The sequence below is a fragment of the Lynx canadensis genome, chromosome D3, assembly GCF_007474595.2.
Source record: "Lynx canadensis isolate LIC74 chromosome D3, mLynCan4.pri.v2, whole genome shotgun sequence".
Taxonomy (NCBI): domain Eukaryota; kingdom Metazoa; phylum Chordata; class Mammalia; order Carnivora; family Felidae; genus Lynx; species Lynx canadensis.
In genome coordinates, this window is record NC_044314.2 from 81063222 (window position 1) to 81081639 (window position 18418).

An 18418-nucleotide genomic window follows, 5' to 3' on the forward strand; every position below is an offset into this window, starting at 1 on the left:
GGTTAAGAAAAAGTTTATCCCCAGAAAAGTGTTGTTTGGAAGGTTAGCCTCACCCCAAGGCCACAAACTGGCTGGGTTATATATTATATACAGCATCGTGTTAACTACATTTTTGTGTCTAGCTCAGTGAAAATAACATCAGGTCAAATACTGAAAGAGAAAGATAGAGGGATTTTGAGTCCTTTACTTTGAGTATAATAAATTTTATTTGGAGTTGTTTCATCAACAGACCTTCAAAACAGCCGTAACTGAAATTATAACGTAAGGCTTATGTTTCAGACTTGGTACATTAAGACTTTTTGCTATACAAGTTTTCTTTATATCTTATTTTTAAAATTACTACAGACATTCAGGAAGTCTCAGAAACCCTGGGAAGAGTATTCAAGTTCTAGGCAGGTTTTGGGGGTGTGTGTATTAAATGGCTTTCTTTTGTTATAAAAGATTCAGTTTTGCATTGTATAGGCTATTATCAAACAGTTGTGTATACGCTTTAGTATACAGATAGTTTATATTTTGTGTGTTGATACAGCTGTCTCATAATATTTTTACCTTCCCCATTTATTTCCTTAAAAAATTGACGTGAGTTGAGAGGTGTATAAGTAATAGGTACTAAAATGAGAAACTGTAAAAAATCAGACTTTGAAAGGAGTCAGGAAATAAAGAGCCATACCCAGTAAGCGATGGTATGCTTTAACCTAAATCCCCACATATGCAGCATTACGCTTAAGTAGAAATTATCAAGTCGATCTTTAACATCTGTTTCTCCTCCCTGCCTTAGTACTGGTAAGTCCTTATGGCTTAAATGGCACGCTGACAGGCCAAGCATACAAGATGTCAGACCCCGCCACCCGTAAGTTGATTGAGGAATGGCAGTATTTCTACCCAATGGTGCTGAAAAAGAAAGAGGAGTTGAAAGAAGAAGAGGAGTTGGGATATGATGATGATTTCCCTGTGGCAGTCGAAGTAATTGTTGGTAAGAGAAAATATTTTGCCTGAAGAACTTTATTCTATCTTCTTCATCTTTCTTAATTTAAAAAGATAATCATTGAGATTCATCAAAAATAAGCTCCATAATTCTCCCATCTTTTTTTTATTCTCTTGACACCGTGGTATATGCTGAGTAGTTATCTTGCCTGAAGCACCGAGGTCCCTGTATTCCAAATGCTATTATCATAATGTTGGAGCACATGTTTAAACAGCTATTAACTTAGGAAGGAATGGAGCACATCACTTCTGGCAGGACCTCACGAGCGTCTCATGTTCATCCTTGAGCTTTGCCTCTGACCGCTAGAATAATCAAGTCGGCAGCCTGCTGTGAGCTGTTTCTCAGGCCCGGTTCACTCCTTGCTCTCTTTCCTCACAGGTGGCGTTCGGATGGTTTATCCTTCAGCATTTGTTTTAATCTCTCAGAATGACATACCGGTTCCTCAGAGCGTTGCCGGTGCTGGAGGCCATATTACCATCGGGCAGCAGGGACTGGGTAGTGTGAAGGACCCAAGTAACTGTGGAATGCCTCTCACCCCTCCCACCTCTCCAGAACAGGCTGTAATGGGTGAGTACAATCCAGGCATGTCCTAGGTGGAGGAGGTCACAGAAAAGTACGTAGTTCCCTTGCCGTGGGACAGATGAGCAAACTCACGGTGAGACATGCCTTGTGGAGGAGGTGGAAGGAACACGACAGGGGGATTTTGCAAAATGGAGGAAGAAAATTTTCGGCAAACACAATTCCGGTGCTTCAAAATTTTAATTGTGCTGTGTTAGTCTCCACTCCATTCGGACAGTGTGGTCGCTTCTCTTAAGTTTGGTACACACTTCTATCCCTTTACACAAAATTAGGGCACAAGATGTAGGCTGCTCTTTTTTTCCTTAAACGGTGGAAAACACTAAATCAGCATGGCTGAAGCGTGTGCCCAGTTCACCATTGCCAGCCAAGGGCAAGTCTAGGATGATTCTTTCCTTATTATATTATAAAGTTAGACTGGCATCTAGGAACTCCGAGTCAAATAATTTGTTCTGTCAGTAATCTGTCCACATTAGTGACAAGTATTAATTACATGTGAAAAATTTAAAAATGTCCTTAATGGAAAAATTCAGAAATTGTTTAAATTGGGAGCATTTTGCCTTCTTTGTTGAGTGGTATATTTTCTGTGTTAACTTTTTGGTTGTTGTAGTTGACTTCATTTTAATTGGAAATCTAGTCAGTAAGGAAAGGATACTCATCGGACTTGAACTGAAGTGAGATCATTTATAGGCTTTTTTAATGCGGGCCACGTTAGCAAAAGCATCAGAGTAAATAAAGTCTTGGGTGGTGAACTGAAAACAGGCTATCAAGCATGATACATACTTCCGTGGTTATTTTCACGAGATGAGATAAGACAGTATTTCAGAATTTCTAGCATGCTGCTTGGCGTGTGGAGGGTGTTGAGTAAATGTTCATGGCTAAGCAATATATTGGGGACAAGGACAGATACTGTGATTGAATGCACCTAATTTAAAAACCTGGCTGTGTAGCTTTTACTAGGTGAGTTGGCTGTACTCACTTCTCATGCTTGTCTTGAACCTCCGTCTCCTTCTCTGTTAAAAGTACCATGTACTTTACAGAGCTGTCACACATGCTAGGTGACGTACTCGCCAGAGCTCTGTAAGCAGCGGAGCAGTATGTGGGTGGTGGCGTAAGTGGTTTTAAAGCGGTACTCAAAACACCAGCTCCAGCACACGTGATTGTGGTATCTAGAAGGAATTATTCAGAAACTGTGTGGAAGGCATACAAGTGGGCAACACGCAGCCTCTGTCTTTGGGAGCAACGCACTTGCTAACACCGTGAAAAAAGGACATCCGACTCTAATGTGGTGCAGCAGAGAATTTGGATGACCCGTTGTGAAAGGATTTGCTCAGTGTTTATTCAAAAAGAAAAAAGAGAAAAACGCTTTGACAGTTTTGTTTAATAATCATCATAGAAAAGATCTATTAATATAAAGACTAGAATTATCGGTATTTTGAAAAGTTGGTTAATTACATTTCCTCTTGAGGCTTGGATTTTAAACACTTGGGCTACATAAGTTGTCATCAGTTTTTGTTTATTTATCTGGTTGTTTTTCTTTTTCCTGGTACTTGGTGAAATTTATATTTAATGTAAAATTGAAAGCCTGCTGTATGCATGATGTCCTGGCATCCTGTCAGTTCAGAACTCTGAATTTCACAATTCAGAAACACCAGGTTTTGTTTATGGTGGTTTTCAGTAGGGACTTCCTCACTGTAGATCTTCAAATTACTTTCCCTGGACTCTGTGTGAGTATCATTGTGCTAAGCCCTGGGTAAATAAGTCCCCTGATGCCTGTGCTCGCTCGCTCGCTCTCTCTCTCTCTCTCTCTCTCTCTCTAACTAACTAACTAAAAGCCACTGGAATCTTTGTAAAATGAATTTGTCTAAATTTTCATATGTGATAATAATTATGATACGTTGAAGTATAGCTTAGGACACCTAATGTTTCTCAGAGTCCTGCTTAGCCTTGTCATTTGTGTAATGACTAACATTGCACATTGACATTTTCGTAGATACAGGACAAAATGGGTTCCCTTTTCCCCTAAGATGGCCAAGAATCTCCTAGATTAGCAGGGGAAGGAGGGCCAGCTGGTTTTGGTGAAATCATTCATGCCACACGTGGATAGGTACATCAGCTTGCACCTTCTGTTTATAGAGATAATTTTGAGAAACAATATTCAACATGTATTTGACAGCATGGAGTACAAGTCTTATTTAATTCCCTTTGAGATATCATCCACCTTTTAGTTCAGTCATTAAAAGCTACTGAAAAGCATGAACTCAGTTTTAATCAGGAAAGACTGTGCCTTATTTTCCCCACCCGTCTCTTTCTTTGTTCATAAATTATCCCTTATGGTGCCATGGACATATGATCTCTTTAGCTAAATTGTAAGCTGTTTGGGGGACAAAGGGCTGTGTTTTCTATTTCTGTTTATTTCTCCACTTTTCCTAGTTTTATAATAAGCATTTGAAAATCCATTATAAAATTGAAATGAATTACTTTGTATCACAAACCAAGTAAAGATGAAAGATGGTAATGAAAGACCAAATTTCTTGTCTCCTTTAACTTAACTCATTTGTAATATAATAATACTTTTATAGGGAACAAGCAAGCAGTCTTCAGTTCCTTAGAATCGTAAGCATTTTGACACTGGTCTTTGTTTTTTGTTTTTTTAAGATAGAGCTAAGCCTAACCATTCAACTTATGTAACAGTAGTGTTCCATTGTTATCAGGACTATTAATTTGTGGTATTAGGATGTTTGTTTATCGTTCAGATGAGGGTAGAGATTTCTAGCGTGCTTAAAATTGATTATTTCGGTCAAGATGTTTTGATCGTAGTTCGGTTGAGAATAAAACCCAGGATTTATTTATGAAGTCAAAGGGATGAAAGTAATTGAATCAGAATCTAATACTGAAAATCAACTTCCGTATTTGTCTTGTATGAGATAGAAGTAGTAAAATACTCATAACCAATAATCAGTATTACCAGCAATCATAATCAACGTAATAGAAAGAAATGGATTACATACCAACTATAGTTGGGAAAACTCAGTGGAGTTATTAGAGAGAAACTAGTGAATAATCCTCTGATACAGAATGTCGAGACAACCTCTTTCAGTGTTTTAGCACTAAGCTTTCATAAATAGTGTCAGGCATAAGGACAGACAGTTCCACACACAAATTTGAAATCTGACCTTGTTAAAAGCTTTGTGCCATTAAGTTCTTTTCTCCTACCCAGGGCACTGGGTGCAGTTGCACAGCCGTTAAGCTAAATGAGCATAAAGCTCCCTCTACTGTTTTGTTCTTCCTTGAAACTTATTTATTGTATTGGGGGTTTAAAAATTTAAAACAATCTATTCATGTTTACATTTTTAATGTTACTGTGTAAACCCTTACAAGTAAGTTGTCTCCAATATCTGTAGAGTAGGAATGCCTCTGTGTGGCCACGCCCTTGGGGTGCGTGAGTGTCGATGTGTTTAACTATTTTAGGGAGAACACAGAGAAGCATACAAAGTGCCGGTCTGCAAATTATGCTCATAGTTACAGATAGTGCTGTTGCCAGGGGGGTGGGAACAAAGCTACATGAATAATACGAGTTTCAACAATCAAAATATTTCTGTTAAATAAGCTTGCGGTCTATGTACAAGGAGACCTTTTCGGATAATTTCCACATTACAGATTGTCTTTCTTTTTCAGGGGAGAGCGGAGGTACGCAGAGTGCGGTCAGTCACCTAGGTTCCCAAGACGGGGGGATGATAACTATGCACAGTCCAAAGAGATCGGGGAAGATTCCTCCAAAACTCCACAATCACATGGTCCATCGAGTCTGGAAGGAATGCATCCTCAACAGAACCCAGTCCAAGTATGACTTCTGCATTCTGTCTGGGTCATGCTTCAGTAGCCGTCTCTTTGATTACTACATGAAGAGTGTCACTCACATTGTGCCACTGGGTGACCAAACCTGAGGGGTCATTGGATTCGTAGTTCATTTTTTTTTTTTTAACTTAATAGCACAAAATTCAAAGCAAGGATGTTAAAGACGTTTACTTTACTGAATTTGATTATTTAGGAAATTTTGAAGTTCTGGTCATCTCAAGATTGGCACAGTATTCATCTGGCATTTTTTTTAGCACAGATGGTTTAGGACAGTAGTCAGTGGGTGTGGTTTTCCTTCAGATACCAATTTATGAATGTTTTCTATTTACAAAGGGAAATGACCTTCGTCGCATTTTCTGTGACATTGGCCTTCTGTTTTAAATGACAATACAGTTCTGAACTGAACTGATGACAGAGGGGTGTTTACCAGCAGCTGTGCTTCTGTTGGTTGATTTGGGGAAGCCGTATTCTTTTCTTCCCCTACCAGACTTTGCTTCCTTCCTTTCCTCCCCTACCACCTATCCTCCTGCTCTCCCTCCCTGCCTTCCTTAACATGATTCTGGAAAAGAGGAAGAATTGATTCTCAGAAGAGACTGCTGATGATTATTTTAGTTACATGAATGAAAGCAAATAGTAGTCGATAAATACTATTCTACTTACCCAAATTTACGTAAACAGATTCAGCATATTTTCACATCTCTTTTGATAGAACTGAGATGTCCCCTTTTTTGCCTGAGGAAAGTAAACAAATGAGTCTTCATTCTCTAGAACAGAATAAATATGGATGCTCTTGCCAATAACTGCTAAGAACTCCACTCCTTTTAGAAATTAATTAAGTGTTCTTCAGTGACTACTTAGAGTTCTGTATACAGATTTAAAACCTGTCATTTGGATTGAGCTTTTAGGAAATTCATACTATATATTTATTCCTCAGTGAATTGGTTCTGGAGTAGGCTGCTGATGAAGATATAGTACATAAAATCTAGAATCATTGCAGCCGGAGATTATATATCATGTTATAGAATTAAAAAGGTATCTTTAGTCACTAAAAAATGATCCTTTTCTTTAGAATAATTGGTACAGGTGTTTTCACCTCTATCTACAATGCCTAGATGATTTCCAAGTTAACATTTTCTTTTTCTTTTCCTGTCATTTACCGTCTTTGATTTTTGTCACCACTAACCTATCACCTTCGCCAACTCTAACAGCCCTTTGTGGCAGCAGCACAGAGCAGAGAAGTGACACCCAGAAAGGCAGGGGAGGGTAGAGAGCAAGAGAAGTCCCTCCAGAGCCGTCATCGAAGCACTTTGCAGTATCAGCTGTGGCAGAATCAGCAATACAAAAATACTGCCCGGTGTTTTCTTGTCACTGTGTAATAACAGACACTGCTTTTTGCTACCAATTACCAGTGACATGTAAGAGGTCATTTTTTTCTTGTCTTTAATTCACATTACAAGTGTAAAGTGCTGCCCTTAAATGCTAGTAAATATAGGAGTTTTAAGAATGATTTAAATAGTCTGTCCCAGGGCATGTAATTCACAGATGCTGCGAAAAGATAATTTTAAAAATTTCGGTTATTTCTCCAAAATTTAGGTGGCTTTTTAAAGCAACGGACCATAGTGCCAGGTAGTGTTTTAATTGCTCTGTGTGTCACCCGTGTTCAAATGTACTTTATTCTTAAACAGAAGTATTTTGGATCCTGCTTCTTCTAGTGCAAAGAACAAGTTGCCCCCCCCCCCCCCCCCCCACACACACACACGCTAGCCCTGGGTCGCTTTGAGCCATCTCTCAGCTAGCTAACATTACTATGTGTAATGTATTTGGGTCTTTTAAACATTTTTCTCCCAGAGGTACAAATATTATCTCATGTTGACACAACTCACCTTTTTAACCTTATGTAGGAGGAGCCAAATGTCGACTCCAACTCTTGAAGAAGAGCCTGCTAATAATCCTGCTACTTGGGATTTTGTGGATCCAACCCAAAGAGTCAGCTGTTCTTGCTCTAGGTAGGTGGTGGACGAGGCAGAACGGGGGTCGGATCGGATGGTGGCACCTTTTGTTGGCTGTGTCTCCTGGACTCTCAGACCGCTTCTTCCCCATCATTTTGTTTTGTCTTTTCTGTTCAGCCTTCTTCCTCCTCCAGCAGAGAAGAAAAAGATAAGTCTTTTCTTCTATGTAGATGGTACGGTTTTATTGTCAGGCCTCAAAAAGAGCTTTGTTAGATGACTGGCCCTGTGAGCCAATTGTTCCCACAAGTTTCTTCACAGTAGCTACCTCAAAACTAAAGGCATCAGTTTGATAAGACAGTCTCTTCCCCTTTAAATGAGTTTATTTCATAATTCTTAATTTTAAAGTAGAGATAAATATTAAATAAGTTGGCTAGAATTCATAGGATTTGGATTAAACAGGCCTTCCATAGATAATTTGTTTTGTTGTTGGTACTGCTGGTGTGTTTTGATGCTTGAGGCAGGTATTTGGTAACAACATCTGCCAATGGCTAAAATTCTTGTTCATTCATTTAGATATTTGAATAGAACCCTGAGTTGATCTCTGTAGAAAATTTTTGCTCTCATGGGTATTACCTTGACTTATCACTCCTTGTGGTAGTGGAGTCCTATTGTCCTGGGCACTCATGAGGGTTCTTAGGTTTCTTTTCTCTTCTTTTCTTTTCTTTCTTAATTTATTTCGAGAGAGAAAGAATGAGAGCGTGCAAGTGGCAAAGGGGGGGGTGGGGGGGGAGAGAGAGAGAGAGAGAGAGAGAGAGAGAAGATATGAATCTTAAGCAGGCTCCATACTCAGCACTGAGCCCAACGCAGGGCTCAATCCCACAACCCTGGGATCATGACCTGAGCCAAAATTAAGAGCTGGTTGCTTAACCGACTGAGGCACCTGGCACCCCAAGGTTCTTGGATTTCTTAAGTGTGTGTCAGTCTTACCCCCAGCTCAGCTGACTGTTGAACATGTGATGGTGATTATTCACTTAATGAGCAACTAAGAGTAGCTTTGCTTCCAAACTGTGTATTTTCACATGGGATACTGCTCAGCACTTAGAAAAAGTTCAGTGGAGATCATGCATATTAAGAAAAAGGCCATTCATTTCCCTAGTTTAGATAGGGGTTCTTAACGTGGCATAAATAAGTTGGCTTCCGAGTAAGGAGGCAGTCAAATGACCCCTGAGAATATATGCAAACTGTGTGTGTGTGCACGCATGCACACGCGCGCGTGTATACACACTTAAACAACAGTTTTGACACTACCTTCCTGTCCTCCCCTGCCCTTATTGTTGATTCTCTTTGTCAAGCTCTGCCTTACTAGTCAGCCTTTTTTTTTTTTCCTTTGAGAAACATTGTAAGTATCAGCCTAATAAAACTCACTATTGATTTTTTCAAAGAGGATGTTTTTGAAGAAGTTGCTCCTCTCTGAGCATGTGAGAATCTCTCTCTGATCTCAGGGAAGGTATGGTATGTCAGCTGAATCTCTGTTTTACTTCTGTTTCTTGGCCATTGTAAATTGTGTGACAGAAAGTATTTTCCTATTAACATGGATTTCTAAACCGCCTACAGCCAAGTTATAGGCCACCTTTAGAAAGCATCTAGGATAAAAATGTTAGTGTATTTAACTTTGCTTCTGCCTTCATCTTGTTTTTGGTCTTAATCTAGATTTTTCACCTTTTTACTGATTTCTGTGACATTTTTATTTGGTACCTCAAGTTCTTTTTACCTGAAGTGTAAATAAATAACACGTTTTCTTTTGTCCCCTGAAGTTAATCCTTTTTTTTCTTCACCAGATCTTTACCTTCAGGTCTGTTTTGTAGTTATGCATTTGATTCTGTTGAGTCCCAAATATTTATCTCTAGACGTGACTTCCCATATATGCTTTAGTCTTATATTTACGGGGGTACCTTTGAGAAATACCCTTGATGTTGACAAGTCTCTTTTCTCACAGATCAGGCACATTTTTTTAAGTCACCATTTTCCCTTCTCAGCCTAGAGACATTATCATTTATATATTTTTCTTCCATTTTATAGATGATTTTTATCCTTGTATTTCACAATGACTTCCTTTGAAATATCTATGATAGTAATTCTATTTTCCCCATTCTTTTAGCCACTGTGTGTGTTTCTACAATGTTTGGCCCTGCTTCTGGTTTCTTCCCACCAATGGACCACCCATATAGTTAGCTTTCTGAGCCTGATCTGCCTGCCCGCTCCATGGAGGCCTTTTACCTGTTCAGAGATTTGCAGTGATAGTCTGTTACTTACTGATGTGTCCCTAATTGTAACCATTTCACAATGTAGCTGAGTCGTTAAGTACAATTGAAAAAAAAAAATGACTTTATATGAGATTATCTAGTTTGCAAAAAGTCCTTACTTTGAAGAGGCTATCATAAAATATCTATCAAAGGATTGGTGTGGTTAAATGCTCTGAGAAAGTCCAAATGAAAAAGTTTTATGTAAAAGACTTTTAGAGCTTAGGTTTTAAAATAAGCACCCCTAGAAGATTTGATTGAGATATTTTTCAGATGAGACATTCACCTCTTACTGTGGTATGGTGCCCTGCAGATTTAAAGCACAATTTTTACCTTATTGACAATAGCCTTATGCTTAAACAACCTTCTTCAAAGTCAGAATTTTTTTTTTTTTTTTTTTTTTTTTGAGTAGCAAGGACTTTAGCAAGAGTCTTTTTGGATTATCTGCTGCAGGATTAGCAAACCCATTATGGAATGGTCCACTCCTCACACTGTTTAATGGCCTTATGGGGCAGGGTGGCCATCCTGCTGTCCCACTAAACCATCCCATTATGCCACACAAATCCGTTTTACTGCCCACTAGGGCATCATTTAGTGCAATGCAGCAGTAATTTAATGCCACCCTAGCGGCCTCAGAGAGTTACTGCTACACCGGCAGGAGAGCTTACATGTTTCCCTGGGTTGATTTATATATTGGGAGGAACTGGCTGACCTGCTATATAACTTTGTTGCACAGATTAAACCTTGGCATCGTCTCGTGGGCCCTTACTGAGCAATATCTCACACATGTGCTTACCAAGAAGTGTGTTAGGGTATGAGCAGACTTGCCATCCTGCTTAGTACAGGTGCATTTGTGTACATGTGTGCTTTTAGTATTCACTCCCCCTCTTCTTACTTCTAAGTTTGTGAGTCTGTAAGATCCAAAGTTGTCTTTCCTTCCTTCTTTTTTTCCAATAATAGTGGCATATAAGGTTTGTAGTCTGCTTATTCTATTAAATATTTGTAGGATCGACCCTTGGTTTCACACTTTGGGGGAAAATCGCATAATTATTTTGTTCCCGATTGACAAGACTACAAGCTGTTATAAACCATTCTATATTGGACTTAGTAGAGTGTTGTAAGATAGAAATTGGAAGCTTTTTTTTTCTCTCTTTCTTGGCGAATGATCTCATTACTCTTGGTTTTAAAATGCAGTGTGAACACGTTATCTGAGTCCCTTACCAAATTTGAAAGATTTGGGAATTTTGCAAATCCGTCTTTTGGTACGCGCTAGCGACATTAAGTCCGTCTCTTACCTGCTGGATTGTATGCGATCGGTTCACTACTCTCTGTCAGAGTGTGTTGCAGTTTTTGTCATTATAAAAATAATGAGCCTGGAGACCTGTTCCGTGTGTTAGTGCAGCCAGTGTGTGCTTAGAAGGTACAGCCTTCTCAGAGGCATCTCTTTTGTAATGTCATAATGGTGCAGGGATGTCATACTTCCAGAAGAGTGCGGTTCTCAGGTGTGCGTTTCTTAACCTTATTTTAATTCTCATTTCAGGCATAAACTTCTAAAACGTTGTGCAGTAGGACCCAGTCGACCTCCCGCAGCATCTCAGCCAGGGTTCGGTGCAGGACCATCATCATCTTCATCTTTACCACCTCCTGCTTCCAAGCACAAAACGACAGAAAGACCAGAAAAGGGAGACAAGTTGCAGAAGAGACCCTTGATACCATTTCACCACAGGCCGTCTGTGGCTGATGAGTTCTGTGTGGAGCAAGATACACCAGGACAGAAGCTAGGGTTGGCAGGGATCGACTCCTCCCTAGAGGTGTCTAGCAGTAGGAAGTATGATAAACAAATGGCCGTGCCTTCCAGAAATACAAGCAAGCAAATGAATCTGAATCCTATGGATTCACCTCATTCCCCTATTTCCCCTCTGCCGCCAACACTCAGCCCTCAGCCACGAGGTCAGGAAACGGAGAGTTTGGACCCGCCATCTGTCCCTGTGAACCCAGCCCTCTATGGAAACGGGCTAGAACTCCAGCAGTTGTCAACTCTGGATGACAGAACTGTCCTCGTAGGCCAAAGACTGCCTCTGATGGCAGAGGTCAGCGAGACAGCCTTATATTGTGGGATTAGGCCCTCGAACCCGGAGTCGTCAGACAAGTCGTGGAACAGCTACCGTCTCCCGCCCGTTGACGATGCTGAGTTCCGGCCTCCAGAGCTCCAGGGCGAGAGGTGTGATGCCAAAATGGAGGTAAACTCAGAGAGCACCGCGCTGCAAAGGTGAGGAGACTCTGTCCCACCCACCCGATCGCCTGCCGACCGAGGCCTAGGGTCTCGAGGATCAGGGCTACCCTCCTCACGTCTCCATTCTGTCCCTCCAGAGCCAAATGAAAGAGGCTTTTCTTCACCATTCGAGACTCTGCATTTGGAAAGTGTTTCAAAGTCGAGTGCTTTGTCCTTCTTGAGGCTTCACACACATGCACACACGTGTCATTGTTTAAACATGTTGGCATATAAAGGTTTCATTATGGCATTTAGTGCATTAGTACGGATTTATTTTTGGCCTGCTGTTCGTTAGTCACAGAATGTAGCTTGGTGAGACTTTCCGTATTGTGGTCAGTGCCACCTTTATATGTTGGCACTTTTAAGGAGGGCTTCGGGTGCATTCAAGTGTATATCCTGCATCTAGTAATAATACTATTTATGGTGCTTTTGAGCTGCCCCATTATTCTTCACAGTTTACACAGACCATCTCAGTTACACTTCACCACCACCATATTACTACTTTATTTCATAGCTGAGAAAGAAGCGAGGGTCATGCAGTTAGTCACTGGCGTAGATTGAACTTGAACCTAGACAGTCTGTTCTTAAAGCCCATCTGTGCTCTTAACCGGAATCCATGGAATCAGAGACAAAAGCGTCTACTCCTCACAAAGACCTACTAAGTTTTATTTGTGAACGTACTCTCTAAAAGAACTTCTTTATAGAGATAAGTTTTCTAAGTTTCATTTAAGCTTTGCAAATGCTTTAAATCATACATGCTTTGTTTTTTTTTAAACATCAATCTTTTTACTTTAGCTTGCTTAAATCATTGTTTGTTTTCCCTTTTAGACTCTTAGCACAACCTAACAAACGGTTTAAAATCTGGCAAGAAAAGCAGCCCCAGATGCAGCCACTCCACTTCCTTGACCCATTGCCTCTGTCTCAGCAACCTGGAGACAGTTTGGGAGAAGTCAATGATCCATACACCTTTGAGGATGGCGACATAAAATACATCTTTACGGCAAACAAGAAATGCAAACAAGGGGCAGAGAAAGATTCCCTGAAAAAGAATAAGGTACCATTTAACATAGAGGGTGTCCAGCATGGTGTGGGTTTTGATCTCTGTCAGTACAACGTGTGTGGGAAAACTTCTGAGGCAGAATGTTTGAGATAGTCTTGCCTGATTGCTCTGTCCCCATATTCATGCTCTTGGTACTATTGTATTGAACAGCGTATTGTTCCTTTTTATGTCATGGCTCACCTTTGTTTAAGAGTCCGCTGAGCATAAATGAAGCCTCATATTTTCCAGGCTGTAGCTTGTACAGTGCATGCTTCCTCTCATACGCTAATTCTGGTTGGCCTATGCTCCCTGCTCCCTTCTTTTTAATTATTATTCCAAAACACCCAAAATGTGAAGAAAAAATAGGCTGATGACAGTGTCTCTTGTTTATTGAGTGCTTGGTATGTCTACCATACCAAGTGCTTTATATATGTGTCTGAATTAATACCAACACTACCTCCTGGCTTATGTCGGTATTACTTTTACTGGTTTCATTGTCATAAAAACGAGTACTGGGGTGTGTGCTGTCTTTAGCCTTAAATTTTATAGCATTCCAAAATACTGGGCCATTTAAAGAGGTATTCTTGAGAGTAGAGGAAATAGGACAATTAAGAAGCCAGTACCGTTCCGGAAAATGCTTCCAGGATTCCTTTACAGAGATCTGTCTGGGTCCAGAAAGCTCGAACCGCAATTCAGCATCTAAAATGTTATTAAAGGCAGCTTTTAACACCACGGCAGGACTGTAGTCAAATGCCACCAGTACTGATTAGCCATAAAACCCAGATTGACTAGAATATGCCATAGGATTGGAGGGAAAGTGTGGGAGTTTTGGGTTCTGTTTAAATTCAGGGAAAAGGACCGATCTTTTATTTCCCTTGGTTGCATAGACCATGGTTTATCATACTTGTGCTCATAACAAGTTCCATTCTCCCCTCTAATTCTTTGTGTTCTCCCTCATATTCCACACTTTGGGTTGGTGTTCATGTGTTTTGTTTGGCTGAATTTATTATACAGTCAGAGGATGGATTTGGTACCAAGGATGTCACTACACCAGGTCATTCCACGCCGGTGCCTGATGGGAAAAATGCCATGTCTATTTTCAGTTCTGCTACTAAAACAGGTGTGTACAATGATTATTTGCCTCACTTGGATTGTTGCTAAAGTAAAATGCAAGGGAGATGCTTCTCAATATAGAATTATATTTTTACTGTAATACCAATAATTTGATCTCATCTTGAATTTTTCATTGTTTGTTTTTCAGTTACTTTCAAAACTGATAAACATATTTGGAAATAATTGTCTCTAAATTTAACTGAAAACCTAGGGAAAAAATTCACAGGCAGGTCTGCTCGTTGAGACCCATGTCCTCTCCTCGGTCCTCTCTCGGTGAAGTTGTTCATTCTGGGTCTTCGCCTCCTTCCCTGCAGATGTCCGGCAGGACAGTGCTGCTGGCAGAGCCGGCTCCAGTAGCCTTACCCAGGTGACAGATCTGGCACCTTCCCTGCACGACCTAGACAACATCTTTGATAATTCCGATGACGACGAACTTGGGGTGAGTCTGCCATGGCTCCACAAGCAGAAACTTCCCGAAATGGGAGGATGTGTGTCGCTGTTGGAGTTCCTCCTTACTGTTTGGTCTGCTGAATTTGGGGGCCCTGTTTCAGGTTCAGAATCCTCTTCAAAAACGTTGGTGTACCTTGAAAGGATTCTAAAAGCGGCTCGTGTCGTCTCTAACACGCCTTGGGTTCTGTTTGTTGATGGTTGGTGTTTTTGTTTTTTTATTATTAGTGTTATTCCTGTTGTAAATATTAAAATCTTTCACATTCAGTATATGTGCTGCCAAAGCGAGCACAAAAATCTTCACATTTAGTTTAAAAACATTTTTTTTAAAGACTGAGCGCTTTTTTTTCTTTTAGGTTTTATTTATTTATTTTGAGAGAAACAAAAAGCGAGTGCGAGAGGGGCAGAGAGGGAGAGAATCCCCAGCAGGCTCTGTGCTGTCAGCACGGAACCCGACATGGGGCTCGAACTCACAAACCACGAGATCGTAACCTGAGCCGAAACCAAGAAGTTGATGCTTAGCTGACTGAGCCACCCAGCTGCTCCTTTCACAGTTAATTTTTAAATCCTTCTAACTATCATGAGACTAGTAGAAGTGTATTATGTAGACCCTTTAGCTCAGATTTTAAAGATAATGCCCATAACGTTTTATTCATCTCATCAGTCAGAAAGTAGTCTACATTTTGAGAGATAAGACAAGTATGATGCATACTTTTTAAGGTTATGACACCGTAGTGGGGAAGTAGGATTTACGTACAAAGAAGTTAAATAATACCAGGTATGATGTGGTTAAAGTGACAGATAAAATTTAAAATTCCTGGGTGAACAGCTGAACTGAGTCAGGAAGTTTGTGTCCTCATCCTCCTAACCACCTCTGTACTTTTGGGCAAATAGAAGTACCTATAATTTCTGGGGGGCCTAGAAATGAGTAAGATAGGCCCTCTCTTCAGAGAAGTAAGTTTATTTTTCTATCACTTATGTATTTACCTTCCTTCCCTTCTGCCCTTTTCCCATATATTTGTTAATCAATTGATGATCAGTTCTGTTGTGACATGTACACGAGGTTACAAATATTACCACCCTTATACTTGAGATACTCATAGACCTTAGGAGAAATAGCTTGTAAATAAATGTAAACATATACTTCAAAAATACACACACACACACACACACACACACACACACACACACACGTGTGCGTACTTATTACTGAGAGTGTAGTAATTGACTTGCGTCTAAAGATGCTGGGTGTTCAAGTACGAAGTGACAGGCAAACAGTGTTTAAGTTAAAGCTTAAACTTTAAGTAGGAATCAGAATTCTAAAGCCTGTTCTCACTGTAAAATAAAATGTATCTGATTAACTGATATTATACACTATTAGTAATGTAAGTACTTAGAAGGTGATATCATAATGGCCTCCAAGAATGGATTTGACTTGAGATGTGGAAAGACAGGGTTATTGAGATAGAGGGGAGAGACATCAGTTCGAGCCTGGAATGAGCCTTGATTAAGCAACAAGAACGAACTAGCTTGGGGTTGGGGGGATAAAGAACAGACCACTGGTCTGCTCTCTGACTGGTGGGTAAAGATTGACAGGGTTAAGAAGGTTTTTGACCATCCTTATGGCTTTGGACTTTGAACTCGGCCTGTAATATGTTCCTCTGTGAAGGCTGCTGAGTGTGGACCTGAGCTGGCTTCCATCAGTCTCTTACACAGAAAGCAGGGGTACTGTTGGGTAACTTTCGTTGGATTAAAACACAAGGACCTAAATTCAGGCAGTGGCTGCATGAAGGAAAAGGACACGGCAAGGAGAAAAACATTAGTACGAGAAATGACATGTTTCCTTGTGGTAGATCTGGGCATTGGAGAGCCATTTGGAACGTGACTGTCGCCCTAAAGCTGGGTATTGTCTGGGATTGGTTTTGATGGTCCTTAGGGTTTGGTCAGATGCTTCGGTAGTGATGGTGGGGAGGAAGTATGAAAAGGAGTTAAAGAGAAGTAGAAAGAAGTAAGAAAAGGGAAAAAGCAAGCATTACAGAGCAGCTGGGGACTGTTCACACCACATCCCTAGTGATTCCTGTTGGTGTCCGAGCCCCGGCGCTTATACTCTCTGTATAAATCATGTATTCCTGTTGGACTAAATGAAGATACATTTACTTTTTTTTTTTTTTTAATATAGTTTTAGGAACGTTAATGTATGATGGAGGGTTGGACATTTTTAATCTAATTTTCATTTCTCCGAAATGTTTGTTCACTCTGATTTCCAGCCTGGCATTTAATCAAGAGAATCATTCACCTTAGAACCGTTTTTGCTAATTTGTCTTACTGATAACTGGCATTATGTGGCTGTTGTCCACGTTTCATCTCAGATGTCTTTGAGTTTAATTTCACACTTCAACTCTGTGTCATTGAATAACTACACATAAAGGCTTTCTGTTTGTGAGAATCTTTTTTCTTTTGGTCACCAATTTGTTTGAGTTCTTAAAGATAATCTTGCCTATTAAAAGACTTAATTTATTTTGAATAACAAAGAAAATTTCCTCTGCATATTTCAGTAATTTTATATGATATGGTTATTTTTTATGAAGAAGAATAGTAAATGTGGGAATAGGAGTAGAAGATACATGTTCGTGTGTGCGTGTGTATGTGCGCTTGTGTGTGTGTGCGTGTGTGTGTGGTGAAAAATGAAAGCGTAGTACTTTGGGAGGACTTGAGGTCACTTCTTTTAACTGCCTGCTTCCAAACAGAAGGAAAACCAGACTGATAATTAATTACTACTTGGAGGCACCACCCTAATTTAATTATTGTGTCCCTGAAACCACTTCTCTAATCACCTGGGAGGAAGATTTGCTTAAGGTTTGCAAGTTCTGCTTTGCTGGTGCAATCTGCCCTTACAAGATCTGTGCAGAGACTTAGTCACCCTGGTTTTCATTCTTGATAAGCTTGTAGCCTTCTCCTTTGCTTCACTGTCTGCTGGTATTACCAGAAGTTCGCTTGGTAAATCCTGTGTAAGGAAGCATCTTTCCTTCATTCCAGAATATCAGTAGGCACATGTTAAGAAATAGTTGACTAATGGGGCGCCTGGGTGGTTCAGTCGGTTGAGCGTCTGACTTCAGCCCAGGTCATGATCCCGCACTTCAGGCGTTCGAGCCCTGCGTCGGGCTCTGTCCTGGCGGCTTGGAGCCTGGACCCTGCTTCGGATTCTGTGTCTTCCCTGCTGTCTGCCCCTCCCCCACTTGCACTCTGTCTCTCTGTCTCCCAAAAATAAACAAACATTTAAAAAAATCCAAAAAAAAGAAAAACAAGTAGTTGCGGCTCTACTTGTATACACGTGTGTTGCCCTGTTTTAATAATAATAATCTTTCCTTAGGCTGCATCACCTGCGCTGCGCTCATCCAAAATGCCTGCAGTTGGGGCAGAAGACCGGCCTCTTGGGAAGGACGGAAGAGCTGCTGTTCCGTACCCACCAAGTAAGAAAAGGAAATTGAGCTTTGCCGTGCTATTTACAACTTACACAGAGTGTTCTCATACTCACTGGTGCCTTATCTGAGACTCCCCTCTCCCTGCCTCTTTTCTTTTAACGGAATATTAACTGCAAGTGAAAACTTGTACAAGTTAGAATTCCTTCAATGGCAGGCAGCTAAGACACCATCTTCGTTTGAATTCCTTTTGCTCTTGTTTTCAAATTAAGAATTAACTTTTGTGGTTTAAAATGTGGAAAAACATGTTTTAGGTTTGTTTCTCTAATAGCCTTTTTCCCAGTAGAATAAATGCTACGCAATGATTTTTAGAATGATATTCCACTATAAGAGTGTAAGATGTTTCAATTTTCGTAAATTTAATTTACACAAGAATGATGAACATTTGTTTTCGATGGTC

The 18418-nt window shown here is 40.3% G+C and overlaps 1 protein-coding gene across 2 annotated transcripts in view; it reads left to right on the forward strand.

The window, feature by feature from the left end:
* MED13L (mediator complex subunit 13L) overlaps positions 1-18418 on the forward strand; it is a 304666-nt gene that overhangs the window by 247225 nt on the left and 39023 nt on the right. For both annotated transcript variants that reach the window (XM_030335708.1, XM_030335707.1), the window contains exons 6-14: positions 779-973; positions 1364-1552; positions 5240-5405; positions 7321-7425; positions 11209-11937; positions 12769-12994; positions 13994-14099; positions 14407-14531; positions 17910-18009. In XM_030335708.1, coding sequence (XP_030191568.1) covers positions 779-973; positions 1364-1552; positions 5240-5405; positions 7321-7425; positions 11209-11937; positions 12769-12994; positions 13994-14099; positions 14407-14531; positions 17910-18009 — 1941 coding nt within the window. The remainder of the gene's footprint in view (positions 1-778; positions 974-1363; positions 1553-5239; positions 5406-7320; positions 7426-11208; positions 11938-12768; positions 12995-13993; positions 14100-14406; positions 14532-17909; positions 18010-18418) is intronic.